Below are 14,682 nucleotides of genomic sequence, written 5' to 3' on the forward strand. Positions count from 1 at the left end.
GTTGCCAAAAAGAAATAGAATTACTGACACATTTTTCAGGTGTTCCGTTGCATGCATTTGCTACTGTTTTAAAGGGGGGGTTCAGTAAAGAAACCTGCCTGGACACAGGCACTTGGCTTGAGTTTACATAATGAGTCTAGCAGAAGTTAGTGGATAAATCTGTCAGGGGAAATGGGAGAAGGTAAAGTGTTTTACAAAGTGAGAAGAAAAAGACCACGGTGGATTATAGCACAAAATGCAAAGGAAAGAAGGATGAAAAACAGTGGTCATTTCAGATTGTGAACTGCCACCTTGAAGAATGAAAACCAAAGAGCTCACGTAAAAACAAAAGTGAGGACTTGTCTTTAACAAACATCCTTGTGAAATGAATCAAGTAGAGATCTGTTTAAAATCCCTGGCAGTACAATGACAGGACATTCCCTTCTGGAAAGGTTGAGGAATCAGATGGGATAACTTCTGCAGTGCATGTGTGACTGTTCATTGGTTTCCAAGCATCTGAGAGTAGTGACCAAATATCATCTCCACCGGATTATGTTTCTACAACAGCTTTCTAAAACTTTAACAACTCTCACCCTATTAAGTTTGGACAGGCAGGAGACATACAGACAACCAGGTCAGCATGAGCATACACTGAGAACAAGAGAGCAATAAGCTTTTAGCCGAACTTTACACAAAATAGTTCATTTTGTTATTTAACGCTGTATACACATGCAATGTGTCCTATTTATTTACTATACAATACTGGCTATCAGATGAATCAGTTTCTCCAAGCTATCAAAAGGCAATCACATTCTAGAAATTTTAAAGATGTTTAGCAATTATTAGAGTCACTATATTTTGCCCACAATTTTCAGCAAAAACACTGGTTCACATTGCTTTCTTACAGATTATTCATTGTAAAATATTTCAGGTTTGGTCAAAGAGCATCTATGAAAACTGTAAAATTTCAATTGTATTAAAGTATAGATTCAAAAGCCAAGAGCACCATCCTTCTTCCCATCAAGTCTAGCCTGCTTTCCATCCACTGTTGAAAAGAACAACACATGATTACAGTACTATGCTAATACCACCATGTTTCACTGGGGATCGATACAAATGTCTTTCGATTCAAAAGTAAGAAGTACTCTGTGCTTTTGCAGACAAAGTCACAAAAGATGTTGAAGTTTGTTGATGTAACGCAACAAAAGTCAGATGTTACAAAGACAAACCATGTCCAATGTTGCATAATCCTTTTTACATTTACTGGCTGAATTTAACTGATTTAAAAACATAACTTTATTAAACACTTTGGCCAAATACACCACAAATTCCTGATTTAGCCTTAATAGCCCATTAAAACCAATTAGTCCCTCTAAAAAACTTTTTTCTACCTTCAACAGGGGCTTCATACAGCAGTCTTATCCAATGCCAGCTACATCTAAGATTAGCAATTTTAAAAAGGCAGAGCATCAAATTTGAGAACAACTAATAATAGTTAATGGATGTGTTGTTTTCTGCAAATTTAACTAAGTTCAGTGACGCTAAATTTAAAGTTAACTATAAACATTTCATCAATTCATAAAAATCATATTTTTAGTCGGTAAGTATTTTCTTAAGTGTTAATGAAAAACTTACCATACTGGCACCGGGGACCTTTGAAGCCTAATGGACAGTGACAAATACGCTCCCCAGTCTCTGCACATCTTCCACCATTAAGACAGGCATTAGCACTGCACACCCCTGTGGATAATTTAACATCACACACCATCATGTTGCTGATATATTTGGTTCTGTTCTAACTGGTAACAAGTGAAGCACTTCTTTGCAGAAAACCGACAATTTTCTAATCAATATTTCCAGTCAATTTATATCAGATATTTGACGTATATCAATGAGATGCTTATTTACTCACTATGTAGACAGCCCATCTCGTTATCTTTCTGAGCCCAACCGGGACAACATTTATAGACTGTGTGAAAATCCATGCTGTACGCTTGCCTGTATGCTGTGTAGTACGCAGTCCTAAGGAGAAGACGTTCTGTTACATGTTCATATTTTTAGAGACTGTACTGTAGTATTTTGTAAGCATAAAACAATAATAGTCATTGTTATACAAAATACATAAGATCAAGTAAAATAGACTTTAACCCTTTCACATTTTGTCATGTTACCTGCACAGACTTGACTTTATTTCGTTTTAATTTTTGTTTGGAGTAGTAGACCAGTACAAAAAAATATATGGTTGCATGATTTTTCCTTTTTTGATAATCATCTGAAAATGAGGGATCAGGCACTCTGGAAAGATGAGACCAAAATCAAACGCTTTCGCCTGCATACAAAACACTATGGCCTAGATGGTACACACTAAAATCGCACATCGCCACTAGCCCACCATCATGTAGAAAATCTGTTGCAAATATTTCAATCTATAGTTCAAAGATGCTCTTCATTTCATATTTATATCTTAAAAACAATGGGCAATAAATTGTCTTTACAGATGTGCAAAACCAACATTATCCTGAAACTAGCTGCTATAGATGCAGTGAATGGTTAGAAATATATTTACATCAGAGGGGTCAAAAAACCAATGCACACCATGCTTTTTAGATTATATTTTTTTTTTTTAAATCTTGAAAGAAATGCATCTTGTTCCCTGTTTTGTTCTATTTTAAAATATTTCAATAAAATACACTGATGTGGTAACATGACAAAATGTAATAAATAAATAAATAACATTTGCTGGCCATTTTGTATATCTGCCATGATGGAACATTTATCTCCAACTACATGGGAACAACTTTGAGAATGATTTTAAAAGTACATGTGTGGAATGTGATACAAACTGGATTTCTCTTACCTTCTCTCAAATCCCACACACCATCTGCGGCCTGTGCAGCCCTGCTTCCACACCTGCATCATGCGGGTAAAAACCTGAACACAGGGCTGGCGGACCCCCAACATGGACACCTCCTGGTTGGCGCAAACATTTGGCCTTTGCATGGGGAGGGTACAGAAAAGAGTGACGTAGCAATACTACAGCAACACTGGTTTGTCACATGGATGACTTAATTGTGATGGTGGTGTGATCCCCTGGTCATCTCATAGATCAGGTAGATAGATAGACGGATGCAGTTCATGCCTGCATAAATCAAACTACAAGCATAAACTTCAGACAACTGTGTTTAGTTAGCTTGAATTCATTTGTGTTGTAATTTCGGGTACCTTACAACTGCCTGCCTCCACCAGGCATCTGGCTTCAATAAAGCCTGAAGTTAATTAGAGCAAGTACTGTGGTTGTCCCCTAATGAAAATAATCCTCCTTTAATATCTTAGACAGTTTATCTGAAATTGGAACTCAGTGGTAGAGTGCCATATGGATAAACAAACAAAAAGTAGCATTCCACTGGAAGTGGACGATGTAAAACTGCTGTTGGATGTACAGTAAATATCCTATCTTCCGTGGGACCTGAAATGGAGACCCCTAGCGGGCAGACCACACATAAAGGACACAAACAAAAGTTATTTCCAAAAAATAGAGTCATTTATTCGTCTATCAAAATTCAGCGTGCCTCCTGATTCCGTGTATTCGTATATATATTTTTATATCGCATGTTAAAGCAGTATTTTCTCATTCACCTGGGAAGTCACCAATTAGCGACGGAAACTAGCCAACATCTCACTTACATGCCAAGCTGCAGGTCTGCAGATGACGCGATGTGCATAGCGCTGAATAATTTCACACATATATAGAAAATCTTTGGAAACATAGTTCCAGCTGCTTACAGACACGTTGTTGAAGATTCAGCTGTGCAGACTTAAAAAAAAAAAAAAAAAAAAAAGAAAGAAAGAAAGAAAAGCCCGTTAAATCCAAAACATTCTGACAAAATTACGGAAGTCCACGTTCAAGCTTAGAGATTTTTGGCTAACATGCAGTGATGTTTTGATTTGATTCCCGGTTCATGCTACTGATTAGGTGAAGGGGAGGCTCTCTGAGTGTTTGCGAGCCTCTGTGTTACATGCACCACCCACAAACAGCCGGGATGGTGGGGGCCAAAGAGGGGGTTGTAGGACGCTGAATGTGCCTGCTTCGTTGTCGCAGCCTGTTTTCTTTTCTTTCTTTCTTTTTTTTACAGTCTATTACAGAAAGTTGTGTTTATCCAACATTGAACTCTTTGCATGCATTCTGTTTAGTTTCTTTAATTGCTTGTGGGTTTTTTTTGTTGTGTTTTTTAGATATACTGAATTTTCAACTTTTCCATATATCCACCTGCACACTTTTCAGAGGTTCACTTGACCTTTTAATTAACAGTGTCATCTGAAAGCCATCCAGAGTTGGAGAATTACATTTATGAAATTATATTTAGACTTACACAGTCTCAAGTAATAACTTGATTTATGTGGGTGCCTGATATGGAGGGGAATGGCGTGGCAGATCTTCTAACCGCGCAGTCTCAGAAATAAGATAGAATTCTATAAATGGCATTTTGCTAAATCTGAAATAAAATGTATTATCAAGAACCAAGTAAAACCATTCTGACAGCAGATTTCAAGGAGTGGACTAAAGGTCATCACATGCAACAGAGAGTAAGGAGAATGCAATTTAGAGTAAAAACAAGCAGTTGTGATTAGGACAAATAGGGTTAAATAAAACTTTACATTTGATGGGTAAACAACCAACAGGTAAATGTGAATGTGGCATAAACATGCTGTTTCCAGTATGTCCTACTGGAAACAGCAGAACATACAATAATTCAATGTGAAAAGTTAAAAACAAGTATTAAAGAAACATTATTAGTCTAGACATTAAAAGACCAATAAAGCATTTCCTTATTATTTTAAAAGGAAAAGGAATTAAATATACGAGTCTAGTTACCGAAAGTTATACACTCCAACGCAGTAGATGGCGATAATGTATCTTTACGCTGGATGCTACCCGCAAGAAAACCTCAAGCATAACAAGAAACATTTCCTGTTTAAAGTCGAAACAGGGCAAAGAGCGAGAGGAACCTCCTCTCTCATAGGAATACAAAGAGATGTTAGACAGCCATACTATTTGGAATTTTTGTTCCTAACCTTAATCCGTTGGAACACCAACAGAAGTCCCTTCCTAGTTTTATTTAATAAATACGTTTTTAGAGAGGTCGCTGCGTTAGCCACGGTAAGTAACCGCGCTAAAGTGTTAGCTCGAAATGGCGAGGAGGCTAAGTTGTTTTCTTACACTCCACCAGCTGTCTGGCCATATTACTGGTTAAGGCAGACGCACGTACACTGTAAATAATGTAGACGTTAGTTTGCTACTGGTAAAATATGTTTGTTATTTTCTGGTATTTATAAGTCAGTGCTAGCTTAATGCTAGGCAGCATACATTTCTTTCTACACGGTCTAAGCGGTTTGGTCGTTTTTGTTTTTTTTCCCCCCCTGCTTTTATCATATGATAGTATCACGAGATCGAGGTTTCCAGCAAAGCAAAATTGGACCGTTTAAAAATAAACAAACCACGTCAACAATCTGTGCCAACGTACAATAACAACAGGCAAATGAAAGTACTGCTAAAGCCACTTTTGGGGAGTCACAGGTCCTCCTTGTTTTGGTTCCACAGAGTCAAATGAGCGGAGCAGCATTTCCGTCCCCGACTGTAGAGATGGCGGAGATCAACCGCATTCAGTATGAGCTGGAGTACACCGAGGGGATCAGCCAGAAGATGCGCATCCCGCAGATGCTCAAAGTGGCTCCTCATTCACACGACGAGCCCGGTGATGGTTTACAGGAAGTGCCCCCCAGCGTCATAATGCAAGTGCCAGACAGGATCGTGATTGCGGGTTGGTGTCGTTTACTTTTGACTTCCCACATTATTATTTGAGTTTAACATTTTAGTTTTCAGTATTCTTGGTATGGTTTTCTGAATGAGAACCTACAGATAAGCGTAAAATCATTTGAAAAGAAAAGAACAAACACCGGTTGACAGTTTATTTTGTTTTGATTTCTTGAAAACTTTTAAGTCAGAGTGTGAAAATGGATATGTGGTTCTTAAAATTTGACTAGCTTAGTTAGAAGTAAAATAAATAAATACAATAATAAACATAATGCAGCCGTAGTTGGACAAGTGTTAAAGATTTTTAAGTATGTCTACTTTAAGTTTGTCCATAAACACAAAAGCCATAAAATAGTTATTTACTATTATTTAAATGATTTGTGCAACACACAGGTAATACATCCAACCACTCTATTACCATTTTTAAGAGCAGATTTTACCTACTCAAATGTTGTGTATAGAAATTGGCAAAAATGATTTGACACTTGGAATTTAGAGATGGAAAATGTCTAAAAAGATGTTGCTATGTCTAGCTGCTCAAAGCTCTGTGTATACAATCTGCAACATTATATCAGCACAATATATTACAATTTTCAATATAATTTGTTCAATATTAATATCACAGAACTCGATTTGGAAGGCAAAATTTATCATAGTGTCAGAAATGTATGCTTTGATTCTGCTTTTTGATGGAGTGTCACTTTATCAGGTGTCCATGTCTGTCACAGTTCATAGTTCCCAAGAGAATAAAGGTCACAGAGAGAGTTGCAATGTAAATTATGAAGGAGAGGATAATGTGTTTTTATTACAGTTGATAGTTAACAATAATATTGCCATCCAATGATATCTTTATCTTTGTTACAACTACTTATAAACAACACAGAGCCAAATGTCGAAGGTCCAGGCATTTTCCTACCCTATGCTTTGGGGCTATTTAGTTTTCCTCATCATATCATGTCAGCTGCTAAAAACTGAAAGTGAAACAGAGATATTGGCATGCCAGTTTCTAATGCAGAACACAATGGCTTACATGTTTTGTGTTGGTGCTGATTGTTTACAAGTTTCACAAAGTTTCACTTTGTGATTTGTCAGGAGATGCTGCTGACTCCCACTTTCCCAGACCCAGAGACTTAGACCTCATCCAGTCAACACCCCTTGAATCTCTGGCACTGAAAACTCCTCCCAGAGTCCTGACCCTCAGTGATCAACCTCTGTACTTCTTGGAAGAGGAGCATCAGACAGCTCCAGATACTGAGGAGGTGGTAGGTCATAAAACTACCCTTTGTACTTATAAGATATGCAACTTATAAGTTGCATATCTTATAAGTACAAAATCTTATAAGTTGCATATCTTATAAGTACAAAAGGCTTGCGATTCTACTTGGTGACGTAACATCATTACTTCAAAGCATAAATCAGCTGTCTTAATTTTTCTTGTTATAGGTGCAGCCCCAGGGACGTTTAAGGCGGGAGCGTTCTGCCAGTGAGAATGCAGCCGTCCGCCAACTAACTCATAATGAATCTGCGTAAGTATTTCACCACAGATGCCATCATTAGCTAAGCTCTTTCTTAGCTCTGCTGATGGTTGCATGTAGCAAACTGTGTCGTTCTTCTAGCTCTTAGTTTTTATTTGGTTCACTCTCATCTTCCATCTGGTCGCCTGTGGTTGCATCTTGTCCGGCAGAACATCTGTTGCTTGCAGACAAATAATGAAAGCAGCCTATCTTGTCAGTTTTCATTATTATTGTACACGTCAAATAATTAAAATCTTTGGTTTTATTATGTGTACTTTGATAGACGGCTAGGTTGTGACAAAGAGTAAAAGCTTGTGAAGGGAAGACGTTTTCTCCTCCAGATTGTTTTCTGCAGCACAGCATCATGTGGTATGAAGTTCATCAAGTTGCTTTCACGTCACGAGAGAGGGATTAGCCTGTTTCTGTTCATTCCAAGCGCTTTTGCTAAAATGGCTGACAGGTCTCCGTTGCTGCTTCTTTTCTTTACATTGATCTGTCTAAAGCTTTTATAAAGACAGTGGGGGGTTGTACCTTTTCCTTATTTCTCTCCCTTTCCTTCCTCTTCTTCTGCCCTTTTCCTTTCTTTCCCTTCAAATTTGCTCCTTGTAATGGTGGGCACTGAGCAGTACAACTTCGCACCCCCCGACCACTAACCAGTCACGCCCTTCCCTCAACATGGCTGAAGAGCACAACGTGTACAGCGCTAGCGGTGTTCTGTCTTTCATCCAGTCCACTACACGTCGGGCCTACCAGCAAGTCCTGGAGGTCTTGGATGAGAACCCACGCAGGTGACCTCCCAACTAACTGGTCATTTGTTTTGTAAAGATTATTGCCAGCGAGTCAAATGCAAACTTCTTGTTGTTTTCCAAGCAGCTTATTCCAATTTTTGCCGATGCTGATTTTATGCTCTTTTGCATGATTGATGGACTTCTTTTTAGCACTGGCAATTTCTAATAATACAAATATGTCCTGGGATACAGATAATGGTAATAAGAATATTAAGTAGTTTCTAAAAATAATAAAAGAAGACAAGGCTGATGACTTAAGCTTGCAGCTTGAGGCTTGTAAAGAAGCCAATTCTACTGCAAGTATTAAAGTCAAACAATACATGTGATTAAGAGTCGTCAGGTTTCCTGACAATGAACGCTGAGTCAGTCATCAGACTTGTTTTGAAATCAGACTTCATATTTATCTTTGAAGGAAGGAGAACAGTCGTTTTTGAGAAATCAGCTCCATTAATCTAAAGAACGTCAAATATACTCTGCTGCAGCAAAAAGAAAGTGTAGTTCTCAATTTTCGACTTAAATTCAAAACTTGTCACATACCGAAGGTTTGTGGCAAAATAGAAGTAACTTTGCATACTTTAGAAAAAGTACCTTTTTAAAATTTCTACTAACATTTTAGCTCTCGCGTTCCTCTCGGTTCTCTCATCCGTAGTCTAGCAGAGGTTCACTCGAGGTGAAAGCACAAACACTTCATCTTCAGCCCTGTCTCTGACTCTGCTTTGTGTGCGGTATGGGAGAGGCTTCTTAAAATGCTTCCCACATGTGATGTCTCTTCCAATAACGTGAAACATATTAGGAGTTCTCATGTTAACTATGACATCGTAGAATATCTAGCAAGCTTAGTCTTGTGGGCTTTAGTGGCATGTGTGCTATGCGCAACACTGTGTTTTTCTAGATCTCTTTTTCCCTTCTCTGTGTTTCCCCACATTTTTAGCAAACCGTCTCTACGAGGGGGGTCAGGTTTGAGCTCCAACCCCTTGCCTGACTCCAGGTAACTTCACCTGGCACTTCATATTTTCCTTCTCTTTCCCTGTCCTCAAGCTTTCTTGGCTCTACTACTCATTGTGTTTTAAAATGAGGTCCAGTAATTCTCAGCCAAGGCATTATGTTTACCTGAAATATATAGTCTAAATTGTTACCAGGAGCTGTAGCTGGTTTGGTTTTAAGAAAGAAATGTAAAAGGAATTTTGTCTGCTTTTTAAGGTTTGCATTGTCGACAAATGAAAGTTCCCTGGAAGGCCCAGCGGATGACATGACAGCAGTCGATGCAACCACACTTCGACGCCAGGTTAGCTTTATCAAATATTTTATTGCAGGTGACTAAAATCTTTAGAAACAGTAGAAAACAATTAGCTTTTTTTATGTGTCTCAACAGCTCATCAAGTTGAACAAGAGACTCAAACACTTGGAAGATGAGAACAAGGAGAGAGCAAAGCGAGAAATGATTATGTACTCGATCAGTGTTGCTTTCTGGCTCGTCAACACCTGGGTGTGGATGCGGCGTTAGAGCTCTAGAGTCTGTATTCAATATATTGGATATTAACTACTTGCTGCACCTTGTCCTTGTGGTAAAATATTTTGGGATTTATGAGACCTAACCTGCACAGGAATTATATTTTGGGTTTTGTTTATTTGACACATGTACAGTTTTATTTTTTTATTCTTATTTCATCCTGTCCATCCTGTTCTTGTTTTGCTTTTATTCCAAACTTTTCTGCCCAGTCATAAATGATTTGTAAATATTTGTTCATGGCACCTAAAGCTGTGGGAGGACTTACAGAAGCAGTACGGCATTGGTCTTAACCTACAGCGTGGAGACATTTGCTATGTGGTAACATGTTAAATATTTATTGCAGGGAGAGTAATATGTGACATCACCTAGGAAATGCAATGTAAAAAAAAATTAAAGTAATACATGCAAAACATTTTCTTGTTTTTATTGATGTCAGAACTGAAAAAATACATTGTAAATTTGCTGTTACACAAAGAAGTCCACATGAACTTTGTGGAAAAGATTTACAAATCTTTCTCAAGATTTGTAAATCTTGAAAAAGGGGTACCTGCAAGAAGTGGAATCAGATAAAAATTGGGTTTCTTTCACCAAATGTGCTGAAACGTATCAAACAAGCTGAATTTCAACTCTTTATGCGAGAGTCATTTCCAGTTACATCCTAAAGGCCACATTTGACTGTTTTGTAATTTCAAATATCACAGGAGGCTAATTTTGTAAAAACAAACCATGTTTACATCTAAAGGTATCTGTTCACTCAATCAAGCATTGTCTCTCTGAGGAAGGTTGATTGGATCCTGGATAGTGAGCAACAACATCCTCATCCTCTGGATAGACCAGTGATGAATCATTAGAGAGCTCAGTTGATTTGTTGCAGCCACCTAGAAACAACGAGGATGTTCCGTCATGGCTGAGACCGAAGATACCACCTCCCTGATTCTCAGCTGGTGTCTCTTCATCGCCATCTCCTGATATGACTTCTATTTTTGGTTTGAAGTCCTGCTGATGGAAGTCTTCTGTATCCACATCTTCCAAGTCGGGCAGCTCGTCAATACGCAGTGACTGGTTTATGGGAAGGTGGATGGTTTCCAGCTGCTCTTCATCCTCTAGCTCTGTAACTAATGGTCCAGGACCATGTAATGGTACAAGCTCATCTTCTTCTGAAAGATCAGGAGGAACCTGCATAGGCTGTGTGTTTTCAGACAATCTATTCTCTTTATTCTTCGTTAACGTGTGATTTTCTTTTCCCACATTTGTCTGCAGTATCTGTCCATCTTGTACAGAGTCCGCCTGGACATTCTCTTCTGTTTCACGCGTGATTTGAGATTGATCATCATTTTCTTCATCAAACTTGTCCTCTTCTGTGTTGAGATCTCTGTTTGCCTCATTTTTGTCAACCTTCGAATCTTCCTGGCTGTCCTGCATAAAGATCTGGACATTCTCTCCTTCAGAGGAAGACAAAGTCTCTGTGTTGTTTTCTTCACTAGCTATGACTGAAGCAGGAGCTGTCTCAATTTTCCCTAAAAGAGAAGTAACTATACAGTTAAACATTAGATTTTCAACTAACTATTCAAATAAAAGCTGAACAATGCTCACCTTCCGCTTGCAATTCTCGCAGACGTTTTTTCTCGAGGGCTTTCTCACGAATTTTCGCCAAATCATCCAGGCTGTCCTGGATTTTCCTTCTCTCCCGTGACGCCCATGCTGCCCTCTCCTTCCACTCCCCCTCCAGCCCTTCCTTGGCCCACGCCTCTGCACATGCCCTGTCTTTGGGGAACACGGGCCGGTCATCGAGGAAGGTGAGCTGCTTCAGATGTACAATCATGGTCTTCCTGTAGTTTGGGATTTTCTTCACCACCTCATTTCCCATCAGGTTCAGCACTCTCAGTTCTGGCATTGCCTCCAACACAGAGACAATCTCAGGGTCGTGTAAGAGATTGTGAGACAGGTCCAACACGTTGATGGCCAGACACTGACTCAGATGCTCTACGTCCTTCGCACTCTCCAGTTTGTTATGGGATATTTGTAGAGTGCTGAGTTCAGGAAGGCAGGAGATGTTCTCTATGATGTGGATGTAGTTGTTGGAGACATTCAGGGTGCAGAGTTTCTTCATGGGTTCCAGGTTTTCCAGCTTGCAAATGAGGTTTTGGTGCAGGAATAAGCAGCGGAGGTCAGTCTGAGCATCCAGGTTCTCAATCCTCTGGAGACCATTGCTTTCCAGCCAGAGACATTTGAGCCCTGTGTATTCTTCCAGATTCTCAATCTTGGAGAAACCCTTAAAATGCAGGTACAGTGTGTCATTCAAGCAAGGTGTGGAGTACAGTTTGTTCTTCTTGCAGAGGTCTTTGAGGAACTTCTTGGTCATCCTTGGCTCTGATTGTTTTTCCTCTTGTATTGAGGGCTGCCACTGGTTTCTATTTTTAATTTTTTCTTCAAATGTATTTTTTATAATCGCACCTGATCCGTTTCCGCCAGAAGCATCACCGGTGTTTGCTCTTTCCGTTGCGTTTTCTGTAGTCGCCTTATCGTCCATCCTCTTCACAATCGTGTAATTCCCCCAGAATATATTTAAATAAATAAATAAGACTTAATTTTAATTTTAAAAAAGTATTAGTTGCGGAAATGTAGTAAAACGCGGGCTGTTAATGGTCAAACTGGATAACTATCTGGCAATCCGCTTTGTTTGTCAGCGTTAATTACGGTTTACGTTGGTTTCCATGGTTACTCCCAGACAGAGGATTCTGTTCGCGTCGGACACTTATCAGTGTAACACACTCCACTGGTAGGAGGAAATATGGCGGCGGGCTACATGTTAAACCGCGGCGTGCTAACATTTAGGTTGCACTGCCAGCTCGTTTCCAGAAGCCCTTCACTAATACAAGTTAGAGAAAAGAAACGATGGATGAAAGCTTACACACATATTATGGCGAAGAAGTTAAAGCTCGAAGGACCTCCGCCACCGAAGCCACGGTACCTGACATTTAGCTAATGCTAAAGAGCATCTCAAGGCCACTCGTGTGGTATTGTTTTTTTATTAGTAGAAAAAAGAACGACGCAGTAGAAGAAATGTCTACCTTTTTAGCTTTAGATTGTAGAAACAATATGTTCATTAAACGTTCATTATATTTATAATATTTTCAGCTCTTCAGCAGGTCTAGTTGCTCATTTTGCCAACATTTTCGAATGACATTGTGATATTTATTGAAAACACTGTCTTCTCTTCGATTCTCCTTCAGCTGGCAACAGCCTAATTGGGATTACCATTCAGAGGTTCAGGCTTTCAGTTCCCGTCTCCATGAAAACTTCACTCTGGAGTTGCTTAAAACGGCCTTCGTCAATCCGTGTTACTTGCAGGCGGAGCAGGAGAGGAGAAAACAGCTAGGCGTTGATTCTGAGGCCACGGCCTTGGTTCTGAAAGACAATTTTCAGCTGAGCAAAAAGGGAGAAGGCCTGACTAAAAGCTTCCTGACCGACTGGTGCAGGGCAAGCTTTCCTAGTCTGCCACATGAGGGGGTTGAGTGCATTGTGGGGCACCTTAGCAGTCCGTCAGTTGTGACTTATGTTGCAAGAAATCTTGGCATAGAGGATCTTACAATGAGTGCAGAATTCCCTGTTCCGGACGAGGTGCTGAATTCCACTTTCATGGCGGTGATCGGAGCTCTGGAGGAAAGCAGTGGGGCAGAGCGAGCTGCATTCTTTCTCAGAGTAAGGAACTTGTCGGTGCTTGTTTTTTTGTTTTTTTTATTAATTGTTTCAAGGTTGTTTTTATAGTAAATGGTCCTCATCTCCATCTTCTTTGCTACCCCATAGGATTTCCTATTGACTCAGCTGATAGGGAAGGACCTGTTTGATATGTGGACTGTGGTGAATCCAATGGGATTGCTGGTGGAGGAACTTTCAAAAAGAAATATTCCTCTGCCAGAACCTCGTCTCATCAGGTCTGCTGGAGCCAGTACTGTCCTCCCACTCTACTTTGTCGGCTTGTACAGGTACATGTGCAATGATGCATTCTGTTTTTGCTACATTTATTATTCGAATGTGAGATTCATAGAAATAATTTACCTATGCATCGTGTTCATGTTTTGCTTATTTTCTGATTCATCTAGTGGCACAAAACTCCTGGCTCAAGGTCCAGGAGAGACACTTGTTGGAGCTGAGGAGGAAGCGGCACGTGTGGCTCTGCGCAAACTTTATGGCTTCACTGAGAACCGCAGACCCTTTGACTTCTCTCCACAACAGCAGCATCAGCGGACGTTACTTCAGTCAGCCAGTAGCAACTGACAAGTCAATAGATCTTAAATCATTATGAATTTAAGGGACAAAGTTGCAGGTGTTACACGGTATAGACTTTCAGCAGGTTATAATTAAACTTGAGTCCACTTTTCAGGATTTACTATATTTGGATTTCAAATGTCATTACCACAGAGAAATAAGAACACCAGAGGTCATCTGTTGTACATAAGAAGTGTAAGCCCGTCAGAATAGTACAATGCCTGAAATAGACCTGACATTTGGCTTTCCTGTAAATAATGCAGCTGCTCTGTGGTGGGCTTTGTACTGTTATATAACTCACATGTAATAAAATGTTTGTATGAATGTATGCTTGCTTTGATCTAGTTCATTTTCAGTTCCTGCTTAATATGGATGGCATTTGTGTTTACTTGCCATAAGTCTAGTTCGCTGATTCTAAAGTGTTAAAATGTCAAGTAGTGAGTATATTCCTCACACAAAGAACATGAATAACTTAACACAATTTATGACTTGCAAAAGTGATAATCCTCTGAACCTTTACTTATTTTTGGCTCAATACAATCTCAAACGACAGTGTTATTGGGATTTAATGTGATAGACCAACACAATGTAGGGCATAATTTAAGAACTCATGTGTGAGCTAAAAGCATGAAAAGTGCTTAGGTTTACATTCATTTCCAAAGTTAATACTTTAAAAAAGCAGATTTTTTATTTAATTATAGCTGTGAATTTTTTAAAGTGTGTCTCACAGTTTTGGCTCATTCTTTTTTTTGCTAGAGGGCTTAATCTAAGGTTTGCTGGGGATGGTCTGAACATCAGTTTTCAAGTGTG

At 39.3% G+C, this 14,682-nt stretch overlaps 4 protein-coding genes across 6 annotated transcripts in view; 2 read left to right on the top strand and 2 right to left on the bottom strand.

The window, feature by feature from the left end:
• LOC102224491 (multiple epidermal growth factor-like domains protein 6) overlaps positions 1-3,822 on the bottom strand; it is a 47,195-nt gene extending 43,373 nt beyond the window's left edge. Inside the window, exons 1-4 of the mRNA XM_023351796.1 lie at positions 3,664-3,822; positions 2,837-2,971; positions 1,892-2,001; positions 1,615-1,719 (exon numbers count right to left, since the gene is read on the bottom strand). Coding sequence (XP_023207564.1) covers positions 1,615-1,719; positions 1,892-2,001; positions 2,837-2,971; positions 3,664-3,746 — 433 coding nt within the window. The 5' untranslated portion in view covers positions 3,747-3,822. The remainder of the gene's footprint in view (positions 1-1,614; positions 1,720-1,891; positions 2,002-2,836; positions 2,972-3,663) is intronic.
• Positions 3,823-4,928: 1,106 nt separating this feature from the next.
• On the top strand, positions 4,929-10,013 carry mff (mitochondrial fission factor). Of its 3 annotated transcripts, none has more exons than XM_014470374.2 (8): positions 4,929-5,137; positions 5,579-5,798; positions 6,884-7,053; positions 7,235-7,317; positions 7,932-8,093; positions 9,025-9,081; positions 9,294-9,378; positions 9,466-10,013. In XM_014470374.2, the coding sequence occupies exons 2-8, from the start codon at positions 5,585-5,587 to the stop codon at positions 9,595-9,597; spliced, it is 903 nt and encodes a 300-aa protein (XP_014325860.1). In that variant the 5' UTR covers positions 4,929-5,137; positions 5,579-5,584; the 3' UTR covers positions 9,598-10,013. The 3 variants fall into 3 exon arrangements, with proteins under 3 accessions (XP_014325860.1, XP_023207390.1, XP_023207391.1); XM_023351622.1 differs by having other exon boundaries at positions 5,049-5,137; positions 6,884-7,050; XM_023351623.1 differs by lacking the exons at positions 7,932-8,093; positions 9,025-9,081 and having other exon boundaries at positions 5,049-5,137; positions 6,884-7,050.
• LOC102224748 (dynein assembly factor 1, axonemal) lies at positions 9,737-12,273 on the bottom strand. The gene is made up of 2 exons (XM_023351621.1): positions 11,197-12,273; positions 9,737-11,120 (listed from the first exon to the last, which is right to left on the bottom strand). Exons 1-2 carry the CDS (start codon positions 12,131-12,133, stop codon positions 10,354-10,356), a joined length of 1,704 nt encoding a protein of 567 aa, XP_023207389.1. The 5' UTR covers positions 12,134-12,273; the 3' UTR covers positions 9,737-10,353.
• An 84-nt stretch (positions 12,274-12,357) lies between these two features.
• Positions 12,358-14,200, top strand: mrpl44 (mitochondrial ribosomal protein L44). The gene is made up of 4 exons (XM_005803354.2): positions 12,358-12,570; positions 12,837-13,305; positions 13,411-13,589; positions 13,707-14,200. Exons 1-4 carry the CDS (start codon positions 12,395-12,397, stop codon positions 13,879-13,881), a joined length of 999 nt encoding a protein of 332 aa, XP_005803411.1. The 5' UTR covers positions 12,358-12,394; the 3' UTR covers positions 13,882-14,200.
• The last annotated feature ends 482 nt before the right edge of the window (positions 14,201-14,682 follow it).

The sequence above is a fragment of the Xiphophorus maculatus genome, chromosome 18 (assembly GCF_002775205.1).
Source record: "Xiphophorus maculatus strain JP 163 A chromosome 18, X_maculatus-5.0-male, whole genome shotgun sequence".
Lineage (NCBI taxonomy): Eukaryota > Metazoa > Chordata > Actinopteri > Cyprinodontiformes > Poeciliidae > Xiphophorus > Xiphophorus maculatus.

Excerpts from the sequence above, each read along its gene's own strand:
- mff (XM_014470374.2), top strand. The coding sequence starts at position 5,585 with ATGAGCGGAGCAGCATTTCCGTCCCCGACTGTAGAGATGGCGGAGATC. Across the intron at positions 7,318-7,931 it reads CTAACTCATAATGAATCTGC|TACAACTTCGCACCCCCCGA; the intron begins GTAAGTATTTCA and ends GGCACTGAGCAG. Across the intron at positions 9,082-9,293 it reads AACCCCTTGCCTGACTCCAG|GTTTGCATTGTCGACAAATG; the intron begins GTAACTTCACCT and ends CTGCTTTTTAAG.
- LOC102224748 (XM_023351621.1), bottom strand. The coding sequence starts at position 12,133 with ATGGACGATAAGGCGACTACAGAAAACGCAACGGAAAGAGCAAACACC. Across the intron at positions 11,121-11,196 it reads GCGAGAATTGCAAGCGGAAG|GGAAAATTGAGACAGCTCCT; the intron begins GTGAGCATTGTT and ends CTTCTCTTTTAG.
- mrpl44 (XM_005803354.2), top strand. The coding sequence starts at position 12,395 with ATGGCGGCGGGCTACATGTTAAACCGCGGCGTGCTAACATTTAGGTTG. Across the intron at positions 12,571-12,836 it reads CCTCCGCCACCGAAGCCACG|CTGGCAACAGCCTAATTGGG; the intron begins GTACCTGACATT and ends ATTCTCCTTCAG. Across the intron at positions 13,306-13,410 it reads GAGCTGCATTCTTTCTCAGA|GATTTCCTATTGACTCAGCT; the intron begins GTAAGGAACTTG and ends GCTACCCCATAG.